The following is a 14,575-nucleotide window of genomic DNA, read 5'->3' as shown; positions in this document are numbered from 1 at the left end:
ATTATTGTCTATTTCCCCCTTCAGCTCTGTCAGTATCTGCTTAATATATTTAGGTGTTCCGATGCTGGGTGCACATGTATTGTATTCACAATTATTACATCCTCTCGATGAACTGAAAGGGGTATTACTGATCTGGAACAGACCAGAATTCCACACACAAAGAGTTAACAGTGCTGCAAAGGTAAGCATACATATGAATGCCTCTTCCAACAGAGTATACTCCTTAATGGAAGAGTCAGAAATTAAAATCAAAACTACTATTAAAAATCCAGTTTATTTTTAAAAAGTCATTTGTAAATTGTAACACCAATCTGAGGAGATAAGGCTGAGTGGGACTTGATGGTAAATTAGGCATAAAGTTCTTCATTTCAATAGGACACAAAAACTATACACAGTATTCATACAAGTATTTTCTGCCCTAGAACATCATTATTTTAAGGCAGGGGTCAGCATACTTTCTATTTAAGGCCAGATATTAAATAAATGTTTTCAGCGTTGCAGGCCATTTGGTCTGTCACAGCTATTCAGCTCTGCTGTAGGAGTGCAAATGCAGCTTTGGATAACATGTGAGCAAACGGATATGGCCAGGACTGGCCCTGACTGTTCTAAAGCATCATGTCAGAAAAGGTCACTGGAGAGAAATCTTTTGGACTCAACTGCAGATTGTGGGTAAAGTGGTTTAACAGAAAGACTACACATCACTGTAAACCATGTCCACAGAGTTTTGTGGTGGTTCTAGCAAACGCCCTAAGACCTGTCCTCCCTGCTATCTAACGAGTGTTATTTGCTATTTTTTTAACTAAAAGAACCCAAAGACCTCCAGTAGCAGAATCCTGACCTATTCTCTGAAATGGATTCTTCTGAAAACATAAAATAAGTTCTTTCAGAGTTTATTCTTCTAAGTTAGCTTCCTTACCGTGACAAACTACCAAAATAATTTTCATGATTAGTATGGTTAAAGATCATTTCAGAGGTTGCAATAAATACCTCAACCAGCACCACTTTCAGCTCTCATCAAGAGAAAAGATGCAAAGTCATAAGCAGAATTTGGCCAGTACTCAAAGGGACACTGTATCTCATCCCTTCTTTAGACTTCACAGTGTGGAGCAAAGTCCACACCGTGTACACAGAGTAAGACGCGCTCATGGCCCTCCTCAGTCTAACCTGCATCATCAAGCAACAGTCAGGTCGCCTAACTGCACAACGGGTACACAGCCCCATAATGGCAAAAACAAGGAAGGACTGGCCCTCCTTTTGGCATCTGGCCTATTCTTGTGTGAGTATTAAGAGGGTATGTGATGTGGGTAATGATGACTAACGCTGTGCGGGCAGACCCAACCTTCCTGTCACACTACAGCGCGCGGCCCTGCACAGCAGAGCCTCACCTACCCCCTAGCTTACCTTGCTTCTTCACTTGCTGCAGAAGAAGATCCTTCACGGCAGGCTCTTCTGCGAGGTCAGAGGGGACTTCCCCTTCACTGTTCACAACACTCACGCTGGCTCCATGGTTAATGAAATACCTGTGCAGACAAGATCCAGAATCAAGGTTCTCTCTCCAGTCTAACATCAGCTTACATTCCTACCCCTGGGGTTCAATGCAGAGCACGGCCTCTGTTCTGGAGTTTTTAATGTGGTCCCAGACGAGGTATTCCACTGTTAATTTCTAACTCCACTAGCCTTCAATAATTAGGATCAGAAGCTTCCCTATTTCTTGGTAAGAACAATGCCTACAAGCGGGATTTCCTTCACACTCATGTTCCTAACCCCCACCCTCTCATTCCCAGTGGACAGCAAGAGACTCTCTAAATATCACATGGAAGACATGCAGCCCTAAAGCTCACCCACCATCCCTGGGGTCCAAACACAGGCTCCCAAAAGGACTTACTACACCTGTAATATTGAGAATGAGAGTTCCCAGAAGACATGTAAGGAAGTAATTCTCACAGAAACTTTCCCAATGCCACATTAAGAGTATATTAAGTAGTGCTGGGGCATGACAACAGAAAAATAAAGGATGAATTAAAATTTTCATCAATCTGCCTAAATTACGCCTTCATAGAACTCTCCCTTCAGCCAGCCATGTATATGAAATCTACACTCTAAGAAGAAACTAAATTACTGAGGAAACAAATTGTTCTATTCTAAATGATTAAATTCTATATTGAAATATAATATTTGATCCTAAAGAAAAAAGGTCTGACAATTTTAATACCTTACATAGATCCTCTTTGATTTTCAAAGTACTTTCACGTGAAATTATGTAATGAGTCTTAAACAATCTTATGAAGTAGGCAAGGTTGGTACTATTAGGGGGCAAATGGCAGAGGTTATGCCCCAGTCTTTTTTTTTTTTTGCGGTACGCGGGCCTCTCACTCCTGTGGCCTCTCCCGTTGCGGAGCACAGGCTCCGGCCCAGCCGCTCCACAGCATGCGGGATCCTCCCAGGCCGGGGCACGAACCCGCGTCCCCTGCAACGGCAGGCAGACTCTCAACCACTGAGCCACCAGGGAAGCCCTGCCCCAGTCTTTTGAATTCAAGTCTAGTTCACCTTGGCACTAAATCAAGTTATTATTGGACCAGTGAGAATCCCAATTATGCTGGGAGCTCTATCAAATATAAGTATTTAAAGGAGAAAGAAAAACTTTAAATTAAACTTCAACGAATCAACAATTCAGTAAGCATGTACTGGTCCCCTCCTGTGTTTAAAGGTCCCACATTTTAGACACTGTAGAAGATCTTAAGAGGATAATCAATGCATGGCCACTGTATTCAAGGAGGCAGAGGAGAATCAACAAAGATTACATCAAGACCACGTTTTTGCTTTCTCATTGCCTAGTACCTAGTATAAATAGAGCTTCAATAAATGTTTTTAACTTACAGATTGATTCCACATATATGAACTCATCTCATTTTCAGCTTTCTCCATCTTCCCCTCACAGACTCAGACAGAAACAAACTCTTTCTCTTCCAAGGCTCATCACCTGCTCCATGTGTTTTCTTAATTGTACTGAGGCCCGGTCCTCTGTCCATCTGTTGCCCCTCATTTCCCTAATCAAGAGCTCCTCTCTTTTGGTTTCTCCCCTTCAGGACAAAGAGGACGTTCAACTACACCTCCCCAACCCTGAAAAATCAAAATGCAAATAATATACACAGTAAGCACTCGATAAATGCTTTCTGGATGGAACTGTACCCTCTGCTCCAATCAAACTCAATGCCTCACTGAACCCAGACACACCCCACTGTCGCCCAGTCTCTCCCACAGATTGAGTAGTTTCTCCCAACTGATGAAACACCCTCCCCTTCTCCTTTCCCTGCTAGAAACTTTTCATATCTTTCAAGGGCCACTGAAAATGCCTTTGCCTGTTCTCACCAACCACACGTTCCCTCTCCTTCCGTGAACTCAGTCCTCCCCAGCACTAAGTCCGCGCTCCTGTCGTGACACACGCGGGTCTCGATGCAGCTGCCCCACCAGGCTGGAAGCTACTTCAGGGCAACAGCTGTGCCCTTCTCATGGCTATCACTGCCATGAGGTCTGACGTGCTCTTTTCTCTCTTGGCAACCCACAAATACTACGTGAAATAAATAAAACATCTTAGCCACTCTGCTCTGACATCCATTCCATTCTTTACTGGATCAGGCACAAGGTCACTTGGGCACACAGGCCCCTGCTTTTTCCCTTTTCCGACAAGTTCTTAGACCCATGATCAGGAAGACTCATTTCTAGAAAGTAATCTGGTTCGGAAAGAGATTCTTCTTAAGTAAGGCTACCTTCCCAAACCATTTTAAGGTAAGGAGGAAACAGGAAAAACCTCTCTAGTTTCACACTTTTACCTGAACAAGAACCCATATCAACCTATGAGGTACAATTTTTTAAATTCATTATTATTTTTTTATCTTTGGCCGCACCATGCAGCATGTGGGATCTTAGTTCCCTGACCAGGGATCAAACCTGGGTCCCCGGGGGCTTCCCTGGTGGCGCAGCGGTTGAGAGTCTGCCTGCCGATGCAGGGGACACGGGTTCGTGCCCCGGTCCGGGAAGATCCCACATGCCATGGAGCGGCTGGGCCCATGAGCCATGGCCACTGAGCCTGCGCGTCCGGAGCTGTGCTCCGCAACGGGAGAGGCCACGGCAGTGAGAGGCCCGCGTACCGCAAAAAAAAAAAAAAAAAAAAAAAGATACAAAAAGAAAAATGACAAAATGATCAAATGCTAATCGTATCTGAAACACTGTTCAGAGGCCCTGAGGTGAGCCAACCAAAATGAGTAGCATAAGCAATGGGGTTCTTTCGTTGTCCAGAAAATGCTGCTGCACAGATGAGTATGTAAGGATGGTCAAGTGGATACCATCTAAGGGTGACGCACAGCAGAAGGTAAGGAGGGCCTTTCCCACCACCCCACCACAAAGGGGGTCTGGTCCAGCTCATCTTTCCTGGCCAGACTTTCATGTCTGACTACTAATCACCTGTATGAGGAAACAGTAACTCTCACCAATTCATTTCACTCAAGGTAATGTTTATTTGGGCAAGAGACACTTAAATTGTGAACTTATTTCCAAAGGAACTATGTTCACCCACAAAGATGAGATAAAGAAACCACCGTGAAAAAGCATTTACAATCATCCTCTGTACTCAGCTTCACAGAAGGAAGAAAAAAGAGCCTCCATGGATTACGCCAGTACGAGAGGCCCTAATTCCAAGCGTGAGCTCTGCCTGTTACCTTCCAATGGAGAAAAGTGAAATCCTTGAATTGATGAGATTTGATAGCTCAAAATCACAAACAAGCCACCTGAACAAATAATCAAATATCAACGATGAGGGACTAACATGTTCTATAAATGTTTCTTAGATACAGTTTTCAAGTGAAAATGGAAACCTCTGAGGAGGCCACCTTAACTCCTCAGCATCGGAACGTTGGTGAATGGGTTAGGCTGAGAATCAGAGCCCTCCCGTGAGACCCTGCGAAGGGGCAGCCCGGCGAGAGGAGGCGACTGATTCACGGAACCAGAACGGAGACAGGATAAAACCGCACTGCTGACTCCTGCTGGCGGTGGGGCCAGTCCAGCCACCTGCTTTTTAGAACAAGAAGCCCAGTCAACATCAGTGCTTCTGCCTGATCTTTCTCTGGCTCTGACCCTGCCGTTGTCTGACTTCCCCCACTGGGCACCCTCCCCCAGGACACCCAGGCAAAGTAGTTTCTGTGGGAGGCCATTCCCAGGCCTCTGCAGAGCTGTTTGCTGAACAGATGAAATGTAACGGAGCTCTAATCCTACTGAAAGGGGCCTTAAGACAAGCAAGTGCATCTTCAAAGGACCACAGCATACCATGATTTTATTTAGAGAACTTGCCTTAGCAATCTACACTTACTCTCATGTAGAATACACTCAATTGCCTCATTTTAAAGATGTTTTAAGTGCCAACGTCTCTTTCTATTTAAAAATAACCTCCCTGACCACTCCTTCATTCAACAGACATCTACTTAGTGCCCCTTCCAGCCCAGACACTATGTGGTTGGGATTCTTCTGCCCAGGGAGGGGCCCCGGCTGTGCTGGAGGCTGGTCTCAATGAGGGCTGGGCTGGGGGTGGGGGGGTGTGCGTGCCCCTCCCACCCTTCCTTTGCTCGGATGCTTGGCTCTCACTCTTCTGCTATTACCTACGTGAATTCTGTGACCAGCAGCCAGGCATTCTTCACCTTCATTTGTATTAAGCACTGCTTTTTTTTAAAAAAAAACAATAAAACAGGTTTACAAAAAAGTCCAGAAAAATTCTCCAGGCCTGCCCACATGTGTCCAGCTATAGTTGCTCAAAAAGTCAACCCAGGGCTTCCCTGGTGGCGCAGTGGTTGAGAGTCCACCTGCCGATGCAGGGGACGCAGGTTCGTACCCCCGGTCCAGGAAGATCCCACATGCCGCGGAGCGGCTGCGCCCGTGAGCCGTGGCCACTGAGCCTGCGCATCCGGAGCCTGCGCTCCGCAACGGGAGAGGCCACAGCAGTGAGAGGCCCGTGTACCGCAAAAAAAAAAAAAAAAAAAGTCAACCCAGACAGTGCAACAGACAGAAGCCACCTCTGCATATCCCAACAAATATGAATTACCTGAAAATAGAAGCAAACACAAAATTTCAACTAAAAAAACTATAGATTTAGCAGCTATGTAAAACACAGCATCAATTATTCCTTAAAAATAATTCAATTTCCTGCTTTTATAATTTGCAGTAAAGAGAAATTATTACTATTTATGAAATTCAAATCCTTCAGAGTGAAAGAGGAACGAAGGCTGTCCCACAAGCGCCCCACCGGCACAGACACTCACTCCGCGATGTTGAGGTGGCCACAGGACGCTGCTGCGTGGAGGGGCGTCCAGCCCTCGCTGTCCTGCTGGTTCACACTGGCTCCGTTCTCCACCAGAAACTTCACCATGTCCACATTTTCATCAATACAAGCCTGAAAAGAAAAGTCCATCCATTTACTCAGCAAGTACTTACTGAGTTCTACACCATGCCAGACACTGCTCTGGGCATGGACAATGCAGCAGCGCTGAGGAAATATTAATTTCCATTTCTTGCATCCTGACGCAAGTGTCCAGAATGTGACTTCTCAGCTTTGTGATCTTATGCAAATCCCTGAATTCTTCCTATGCCTCAGTATCTCAGCTGTGAAACAGGCATAATGATATTTAATCTTACTTATAGTGCTGTTAGGGTTAAACGAGGAAAGTGACTTCTAAAACTATAAATGGGTGAGCTGTTTCATCCTTATAAAAAGAGGGAATGTTAGGAACCACTAATTTGCCCATGAATTTTAAAGGAAAATAGTCACATAGGATCAAATGCAACTTTCTCAGTGGGAAGTTGCAGTTTATCTTCTAGGGTTGCTAAACTATCCCCACTTTGGTGAGAAAGGGTGCAGTGATCCTTCAAACAGAAGAAATGTATTTTCTTTTCACGTATCTTCTGAATAGCCGCAGACAATACAGCAAAGTATGTTTGCAGTTGTGATTGGCTAGGCATCCTTAGCTGCCCAACTCACAGCAACAATGAGGAGAAGGCAGAGAGGCTTTCTGAATAAAGCCTTCTGGCCTACCAGAAGCCCAAAAGGAACAGTCACAAACAGCAGTGAGGCCTGCCAAGACCCAAAGGCCATCTAGACTATCGACAGAGTAAAAGGAGGCAAAACGCCCACACCGGTAAGAGTGACCATCATCAAGGCTTAGGTGGATCCAAAATAGCTGAGACAATTCAGGACCAGAAACAAATGAGATTCCTCTTTCTAAAACTTGTCTCTTGACCCCCTTCTTTTCAAAAAGAACAAAGGTTAAAGCTTTAGCTGAGAAACAATTATCTGGATCAAAATGATTTTTTTTTTTTTTTGTGGTACGCGGGCCTCTCACTCTTGTGGCCTCTCCTGTTGCGGAGCACAGGCTCCGGACGCGCAGGCTCAGCGGCCATGGCTCACGGGCCCAGCCGCTCCGCGGCATGTGGGATCTTCCAGGACCGGGGCACGACCCCGCGTCCCCTGCATCGGCAGGCGGACTCTCCACCGCTGCGCCACCAGGGAAGCCCCAAAATGATTTTTGTAACGATATTAATACATGATTTGCCTTTTCTGCTGTGCTGACATTTGCACTAACAGTGCAAAGACATGGTGGGGAGAACTCCTAGAGCCTTTGCACAAGTCAAGGGACGCACCAGAGGGTGCGGGTGCTGACTGTACTCTTCCTGGCCACATGCTCTCCAGCAGAACAAAACCCAAAAAGGCCAGTTTCACTCAAGAGCGACCTTGATGAAGCAGTAAACATTATTAATTTTATTAAACTGTAAGTGTTCGTAACACTCTGTGTGACAAAACAGCAGGCACACATAAAGCCCTTCTCCACGGAACAAAGCACAGCACCCTCTCTAAGCAAAAAGCTCCTGCGCGTCTGTTTGAGTTGCAAGATCGACGAGCAGCTTTTCCACAGATGCTGCTTTTCCTCAAAAGAGCAACCGACGGGTAAATTACAATGATTAAGACTTGAAAACGAACAAGGTGAGCCCGTCACTTCAAAGAAAAAAACCTAATATTTGTTGCCAATGATAAAATCTGACCATCCAATTAAAATCAGAATTTTGGGAAACATACCCACTACCATGAGCTTGACAGCTTCCTAATACTCGGTTTTCTGGATTATCAACAAATGTGGTCTTTTGATATTAGAGACTGAATCGTATTAACATCTGGAAGATGTGCATAACGCAATGAACCCATATTTTCCATATAATCAGATGCATGGTGTGAGAAAATCATGCATGGGTAAAAGATTCATTCAAAATACAAGTTAGACCACTGGATTTTAATATCTCAAAGTAAGAAAAGTCCACTGACATGGTTTCAGATTCCACACTGCAACTAACATTTAAGAAACTACTATATACTTACTGGCATTTTAGTATACTGCCAAGAAGAATACCCATAGTTGTCTGGACAGACTATTAAAATATTCCTCCCTTTATCAAATAGACATCCATGTGAAGCCAGACGTTCTTTATATACTTTAATCAAAACAATGTATCATACACAGGACTGAACGCAGACACTAAGAGATTTGTAAAAATGTAAAACAATGCCACTCTTCTCATGCCACCATGTCAGTGGACTTTTCTTACTTTGCTTTTGTTTTTGAAAGTATATAGCTCTTTCCAATTAAAATATGTGATTTATATGAACATGTAATGGGTTATTGCTATTTTAAATGAATTAATAATAATATTTTCAAGATTTTTCAGTAATATATAATAATACTTATGAACGAAAGCTCTTTGGGGTCCTGAGTAAGTTTTTAGCGTGTACAGCATTCCTTAGATGAAACAGTTTGAGAACTGATGTCTTCAGTGAAATATACCGAGGGATATTTTATGGTGATAATGAGCGACAGTTTAAACAGCAAAAGGTTTTACTGTGGGAAGAATTCAGGCCAGAATTCAGAGGGTAACTACTACACTTAAGAAGCACCTATCCTACCAAGAGGACTTCAGGAAACCCCTCCAGATAAACCGCGTGTCAATCCCGCTTAGAAACAAAGGATGGATGAAAAGCGGTTGATTCAACCTAGAGGATATTTAATTAGGCGACCTTGGTTACAAAATGACATCTTCACCCATTTCCCCCAAACCATTTGATACTCTTTTTACGATTAGTGAGATTAGCTAAACATCTCAACCTAGATTTGATTTGATGTCATATATTATATTCCTCCAACCTGATCCTTTGAGGCCAGACGACTTTTATAGCCAGTATTCACGACAGTCTCTTTTTCAACAAGCAGCTCCAAAAATTACATTTCTTCTATGATGTTTTCTTAGGTTGATCAATTGCGACAAGCTTTCCCCATTTACACTTCTTCACCAGGTAAAATATTTCATCACTATTCATAACGTTATAAACTATTTCATAATCATGATTATCACTAAATCTCTCATATACTGTATGTCTGCCAGTCTATAATCCCACCAGGCAAGATTTAACCAACCCCTTGCAGAGTACCTCACTAAAAACTATTAACACTTTAACTGTGAGGATGGAAGAGGGCATTTAAAAAAAAATTTTTTTTTAATTCATTTATTTTTGGTTGTGTTGGGTCTTCGCTGCCGTGCGCGGGCTTCCGCTAGTCATGTCAAGTGGTGGCTACTCTTCGTTGTGGTGCGTGGGCTTCTTATTGCAGTGGCTTCTCTTGTTGCGGAGCACGGGCTCTAGGTGCACGGGCTCAGTAGCTGTGGCTCGTGGGCTCTAGAGCGCAGGCTCAGTAGTTGTGGTGCACGGGCTTAGTTGCTCCGCAGCATGTGGGATCTTCCAGACCAGGGATCGAACCCGTTTCCCCTGTACTGGCAGGCAGATTCTTAACCACTGCACCACCAGGGAAGTCCGAGGGCACTTTTCAAAAAGGTGCTAAAGTCCAAGGAGAAGAAAGTGTTTTAGAGGGTAAGTACTCTCTCTGCCCATGTAGTCATAAACTCCTGTGTCAGGAAGGTCAAATATGCCATCTTGACCTGTGTTAAGCAGCTGGGTCAACTGCTCCTTGCTTGGCTGCAAATGTATTTGGCTCTGAAAGAACAGCCTGAACACTTAGCCAATGGCCACACCACCACTAGGCAGAATTTTGGAAGCCAGTGTTTTCAAGATGATTCTTCACCCTTTGCAGATGATGGCATCCAAATTCCTGAGGCTAAAATAACCCCAGCTAGTCCAGGTATCAAACAGGAGAAAACCTGTCTTTTCTCTTTCCTCCCCTCTTACGTATCTCCCTTCCTTTTCTTAATCTCCTTCAACCATCATAACTTTAGTTCTCTTCCTTTTCAGTTTCATAATTTCTGTCTATGAATCTTGAATCCTTGATACAGTATTTTTATAAGCATGACACTGTGAGGATGCCCGAGACAATAACAACAAAAAGCTGGCCTAATCTGTGACGTAATCTGACAAAGCATCAATCTCCAAAGAATCATTTCAGAGAAAATAAAGCAGGACAACTGTTAGGTGATTCCCAACACCCTCCACAGAGTGCAGGACAGTGTATCGTGAGAAGCATCAGCTTTGGAGCCAGGCGGACCTGGGCTCGTGCCCCAGCCCTGCCAGCGCGCAGAGTCTCGAGCGAGGATACAACCTGAGCGCCGGTGGCTCACCTGGAGCACGGGAATGCTACCCACCCCACAGGCCTTAGTGAGGGTGTAGGAGATGAGCCCTTGGCAGCGCGCGTGGCACTGCTGTTGTCAAGCCCACTGCCCTCCAGCTCCAGTGCCCTCTGGGAGAAAGGCAGCTCGGTTACAAACGTCTTCGAACGAGCAAGGTTCGGGAGCCTGTTTGTTAATCTGCCTTCAGGAAATTCCCTCTAGGGCCCAGGATCCTGCGGGTTCCTAAGGTCAGGAGCCATAGGACTCAAACAGTACGTCCACAGTTAACTAAAGAGGATCGTCGTCGGGCAGACCAGCCAACGAATTTGTAGGACAGTCACTCTCATGACATATCTTGGAGTGACCGTTCTCTGTTCTTTGTTTTTGGTTTTTTTTCCCCTCCAGAAGAAAGAATATGACTAAAGTCATGCAGGAGAGACAAACAGTCCCTGAAAACCTTCTCAACTAAACAATGACTAAATTTAGACGCCCTCTGCCCACTCCGTCTGCAGCTGTGCTGCTGACTCATGGGGACTAGGCCGGCAGGATGAGCAGACTCGCCATCTACGAAAGCCGCGCCCGGGGCCGTGGCCCCCAACGCTGCGCCTCCACACAGGGCTGCGTGACCTTCCCCATACACAGGTCTTTCCTTTTCTTGAACAGGCAAAGAAGGCTAAACAGCTTTCTGCTGTTACTTTTGACATCAGCGGGAAAGCTCTTCTTTGCATTTAACCCTATTCTTTCTGCTGTGGCTTATGTCCATTTCCTTCTATTTTCCTTCCCTAAAGACACGCAGAATATTACTAAAGTAACAACTTGTTCTAAGCTCCTTGAGAAAAAGAGATATTATTTATTAGTCCAGAAAGCTATCAGAAAAATTGCCAGGTAATAATTTAAAGCTTCCTAAAGTCAGCATGTCACAGTTCCCTGGCAATGAGAAGCTACCTCCAAGGAAAATCCTTGATTTTAGCGGTAAAATGGGCAAGAGTACCACAGTCCCTCTACTGTACCTAATACTGCTCTCTCTCCAGCAAGGGCTGATGGTTGACCAGTGCCAGAGCTAATCTGGGAGTGCAGGGGCCGCCTTACAAAACAAAGCCTCCTCCGTTCCCAAAATAGCCTGCAACTGTCACCGCCACCAAGCGCCACCGGTCCAAGCGCTGACCTTGCTGCCGTGTCTCGGGACACTGCTCAGACTACCTGCCTGGGCCCAGAACGGCGTCTCCCCAACAAAGGCCCGTCCACCCCAGCACAGGGGACATGCTGACGCTGGCCTTGGGGCAGCGGGACGCCTATTTGTTTGGATTTTTCAGCCCACGCTTGCCTTGATTTCCACAAATCAGGCTGACAAAAGTGCTGGGAGATGACGATGCTCGTAATACATCCCCACTGCATACCTTTAACTACTTTGTCCTTTATACTCCCAAACTTTTATTATTCAATAACAATAATTTACATATAGTGTATATAACTCAAAGTTTATATTATTCCCAAAATGATATAATTTCAACTTTATGCTGAAAACCCTAACTGCCTGGAGATGACAGCAAAGAGCCTAATGTCGTTCACAAAAGTGTTTATCAGCCAAACACCCTGAATCACCTATATGAAATTCTCAAGTCACTGCTAGCAAAGCTAGAATGTAAATTCCACAAGGGCAGGAATCTTTGACTACTTGTTCACTGATATATCCCAAATACCTAGAGCAGCACTGGGCACCTAGTAGGACACCAGAAGATGTCTGCTGAATAAAAAGAACGAGCGCCCAAATGCACAGAAAGTCACGTTTTCTATACGTTCTGTTGATTCTTGGTTATCTGGACTCACCAAAGGCTTCTCTCCAGACTAACCCCACCAAAATCATAAGGCACGTCCAAGTACGGGCTGGGGCCAGACTGAGGACGCTGTATACTGATGCCTCCCATACATTTTGCTGTGTTCACGGATCTCCGTTCCTTTGATGCAGTGTGTTGAACAGTGGCCCCAAAAAAGGTACGTCCATGTCCTAACCCCTGGAACTGGAGAGTGTGACCTGACTTGGAAAAGGGGTCTTTGCAGGTGTAATGAGGTTAAGGTCTTGAGGTGAGACCCTAAGTCCAATGACAAGTGTCCAACTAAGAGGTAGGCAGGCAGGCAGGGGGAGATCTGACAAAGGCAGAAGAGGAGGTGGCAGCGTGACCACGGGGACAGAGACTGGAGTGATGCGGCCACAAGGAACGCCGACCGTCACCAGGAGCTGGGAGAGGCAAAGAACAGGTTTCTGCCCTGGAGCCTCCAGAGGCAGTGTGGTCCCATCAACACCCTGATTTCAGACTTCTGGCCTCCAGAGCTGTGAGACAATAGATTTCTGTTGTTTTAAGCCACGAAGTTCCTGGTGATGTGTTACAGAAGCTGCAGGAAACTAATACGACTGGCGCGGAACAGGAAGTCAGAACCTAGAGAGCCTGCCACGTCCTCACACCCTGGTACTAACAAAAGTCACAGCAGCGGGTCACCCTTCTTTGCCAGATGAAAGCTGGTCCAAAAATTAATTATACCACTTCTTAAGATACAGCTGCATTTAACAGAAGGTTTTTCGATCAATTTTCAGCCCAAAGAGCAACTGCCCTGGAAGAGCTGACCAAGTGCTTGCGTTAGGCACGCTGCTGCAGGTGCTCTGGCCGAGGACTGGAGCTGACACTTGGGGGGGCAGTGAGTGAGCGGACTCACTCATTCATGGTGAGCCCACTGTGGACACAGTGTGTCTGAGCTCTAAGTCCCCTTGCTCCAGCAGGGCAGCCTCACCGTGTGACAAGAATTCAGACGAACAGATTCAAGGTGATAAAGAAGGCAGTACGTTTGGAAATCTCAACCCTCAGCAGATCAGCGCGAGAAGGCTTTACCTTACTGTAGTTCATACCGCCTGACCCAGTGCTGGAGTCAAGCCTTCCATTCTGACCGTGATACAGTGTAACCACTACTTACAGTCCGCTCCAACAGACAGGTGACCCAGCCACCGTCAGCTCTGTGTGAAAGACTCACAGCCCCACTGGCACAGACAGTTTGGCTCCCAGATGGTGAGAACTATATTTGATTATGTACTCAGTGGTCAGGCAGGCTCTGGACACAGATCTGAGGCCTTTCAGGAGAAAGAGCCAACACAAACATCAGAAGGAAAGAATTTTCCATGGAGTGTACACTAAGATCCTTGTTCTCGATAAACTGGCGTGCTATCCCCAGACTGTAAGTGTTCATAATTTGGGACCAGAGAACACCTTCCTTCAGTTAAGAGCAAGTATTATACTGTCTAAGGGTTGGCCGTATTCAGATTTCAAAAATATGTTCATTCTGGGTTCTAATACGACATCCTCAAAGTGCCGCAAGCCCTAACCCTTCTAATAACGTTTCCCTCAACCTTCCCCGTGCATTTAAATGAAGAAAAGCCCATTACGTTCTCTTACAGGTATCACCTTGGCAACTTCTGTACTATAAAGGCTATATACAGCTGACCTAACTTTTGTCATCAAGGCAGGTTTTTGAAAAGTCAAGAAGAAGAAAGAAGATGAAGGGCCCAGAAAATGAAAGCTGCCTCTTCTCAAAGCCCATGATTATTCTCAAACAGAAGTTTTATAGTTCCGGTCTCCAAGTCTCTATCTGTCACTCATTGATGGTCCTAATATTGAGGAACGATAAATGAGGCCTAACAATTGGGGTAAATTCCAAGCACGAGCTTCTCTCAGATCAAAAGAGTATATATGGCTAAGTCAGCCTGACACTTGTAGAGCAATAAGAAAGCCCTTGGAGAGATTATCTTCTTACGGATTGTGCACATAAGGGCTGAGGCATACCAAGTCACGAAATGATTCACCTTAACAGACTAGATCAAAAGAGGTTCCCTGGGAAAAGTAGACTATAACAAAGCTGTAGAAGGAACAAGGAATGTGGCAGCTGGAGTAGT

General features: G+C 45.2%; 1 protein-coding gene across 16 annotated transcripts in view; it reads right to left on the bottom strand.

The window, feature by feature from the left end:
* PPP1R12B (protein phosphatase 1 regulatory subunit 12B) overlaps positions 1-14,575 on the bottom strand; it is a 214,414-nt gene that overhangs the window by 153,943 nt on the left and 45,896 nt on the right. For all 16 annotated transcript variants that reach the window (XM_032653804.1, XM_032653803.1, XM_032653808.1 and 13 more), the window contains exons 2-3: positions 6,306-6,436; positions 1,402-1,520 (exon numbers count right to left, since the gene is read on the bottom strand). In XM_032653804.1, the coding sequence (XP_032509695.1) occupies positions 1,402-1,520; positions 6,306-6,436 (250 nt within the window). The remainder of the gene's footprint in view (positions 1-1,401; positions 1,521-6,305; positions 6,437-14,575) is intronic.

Source organism: Phocoena sinus, chromosome 1 (assembly GCF_008692025.1).
Source record: "Phocoena sinus isolate mPhoSin1 chromosome 1, mPhoSin1.pri, whole genome shotgun sequence".
Classification (NCBI taxonomy): domain Eukaryota; kingdom Metazoa; phylum Chordata; class Mammalia; order Artiodactyla; family Phocoenidae; genus Phocoena; species Phocoena sinus.
Note: the sequence above shows the minus strand (reverse complement) of the source record. Positions and strands in the feature narration are given on the sequence as shown.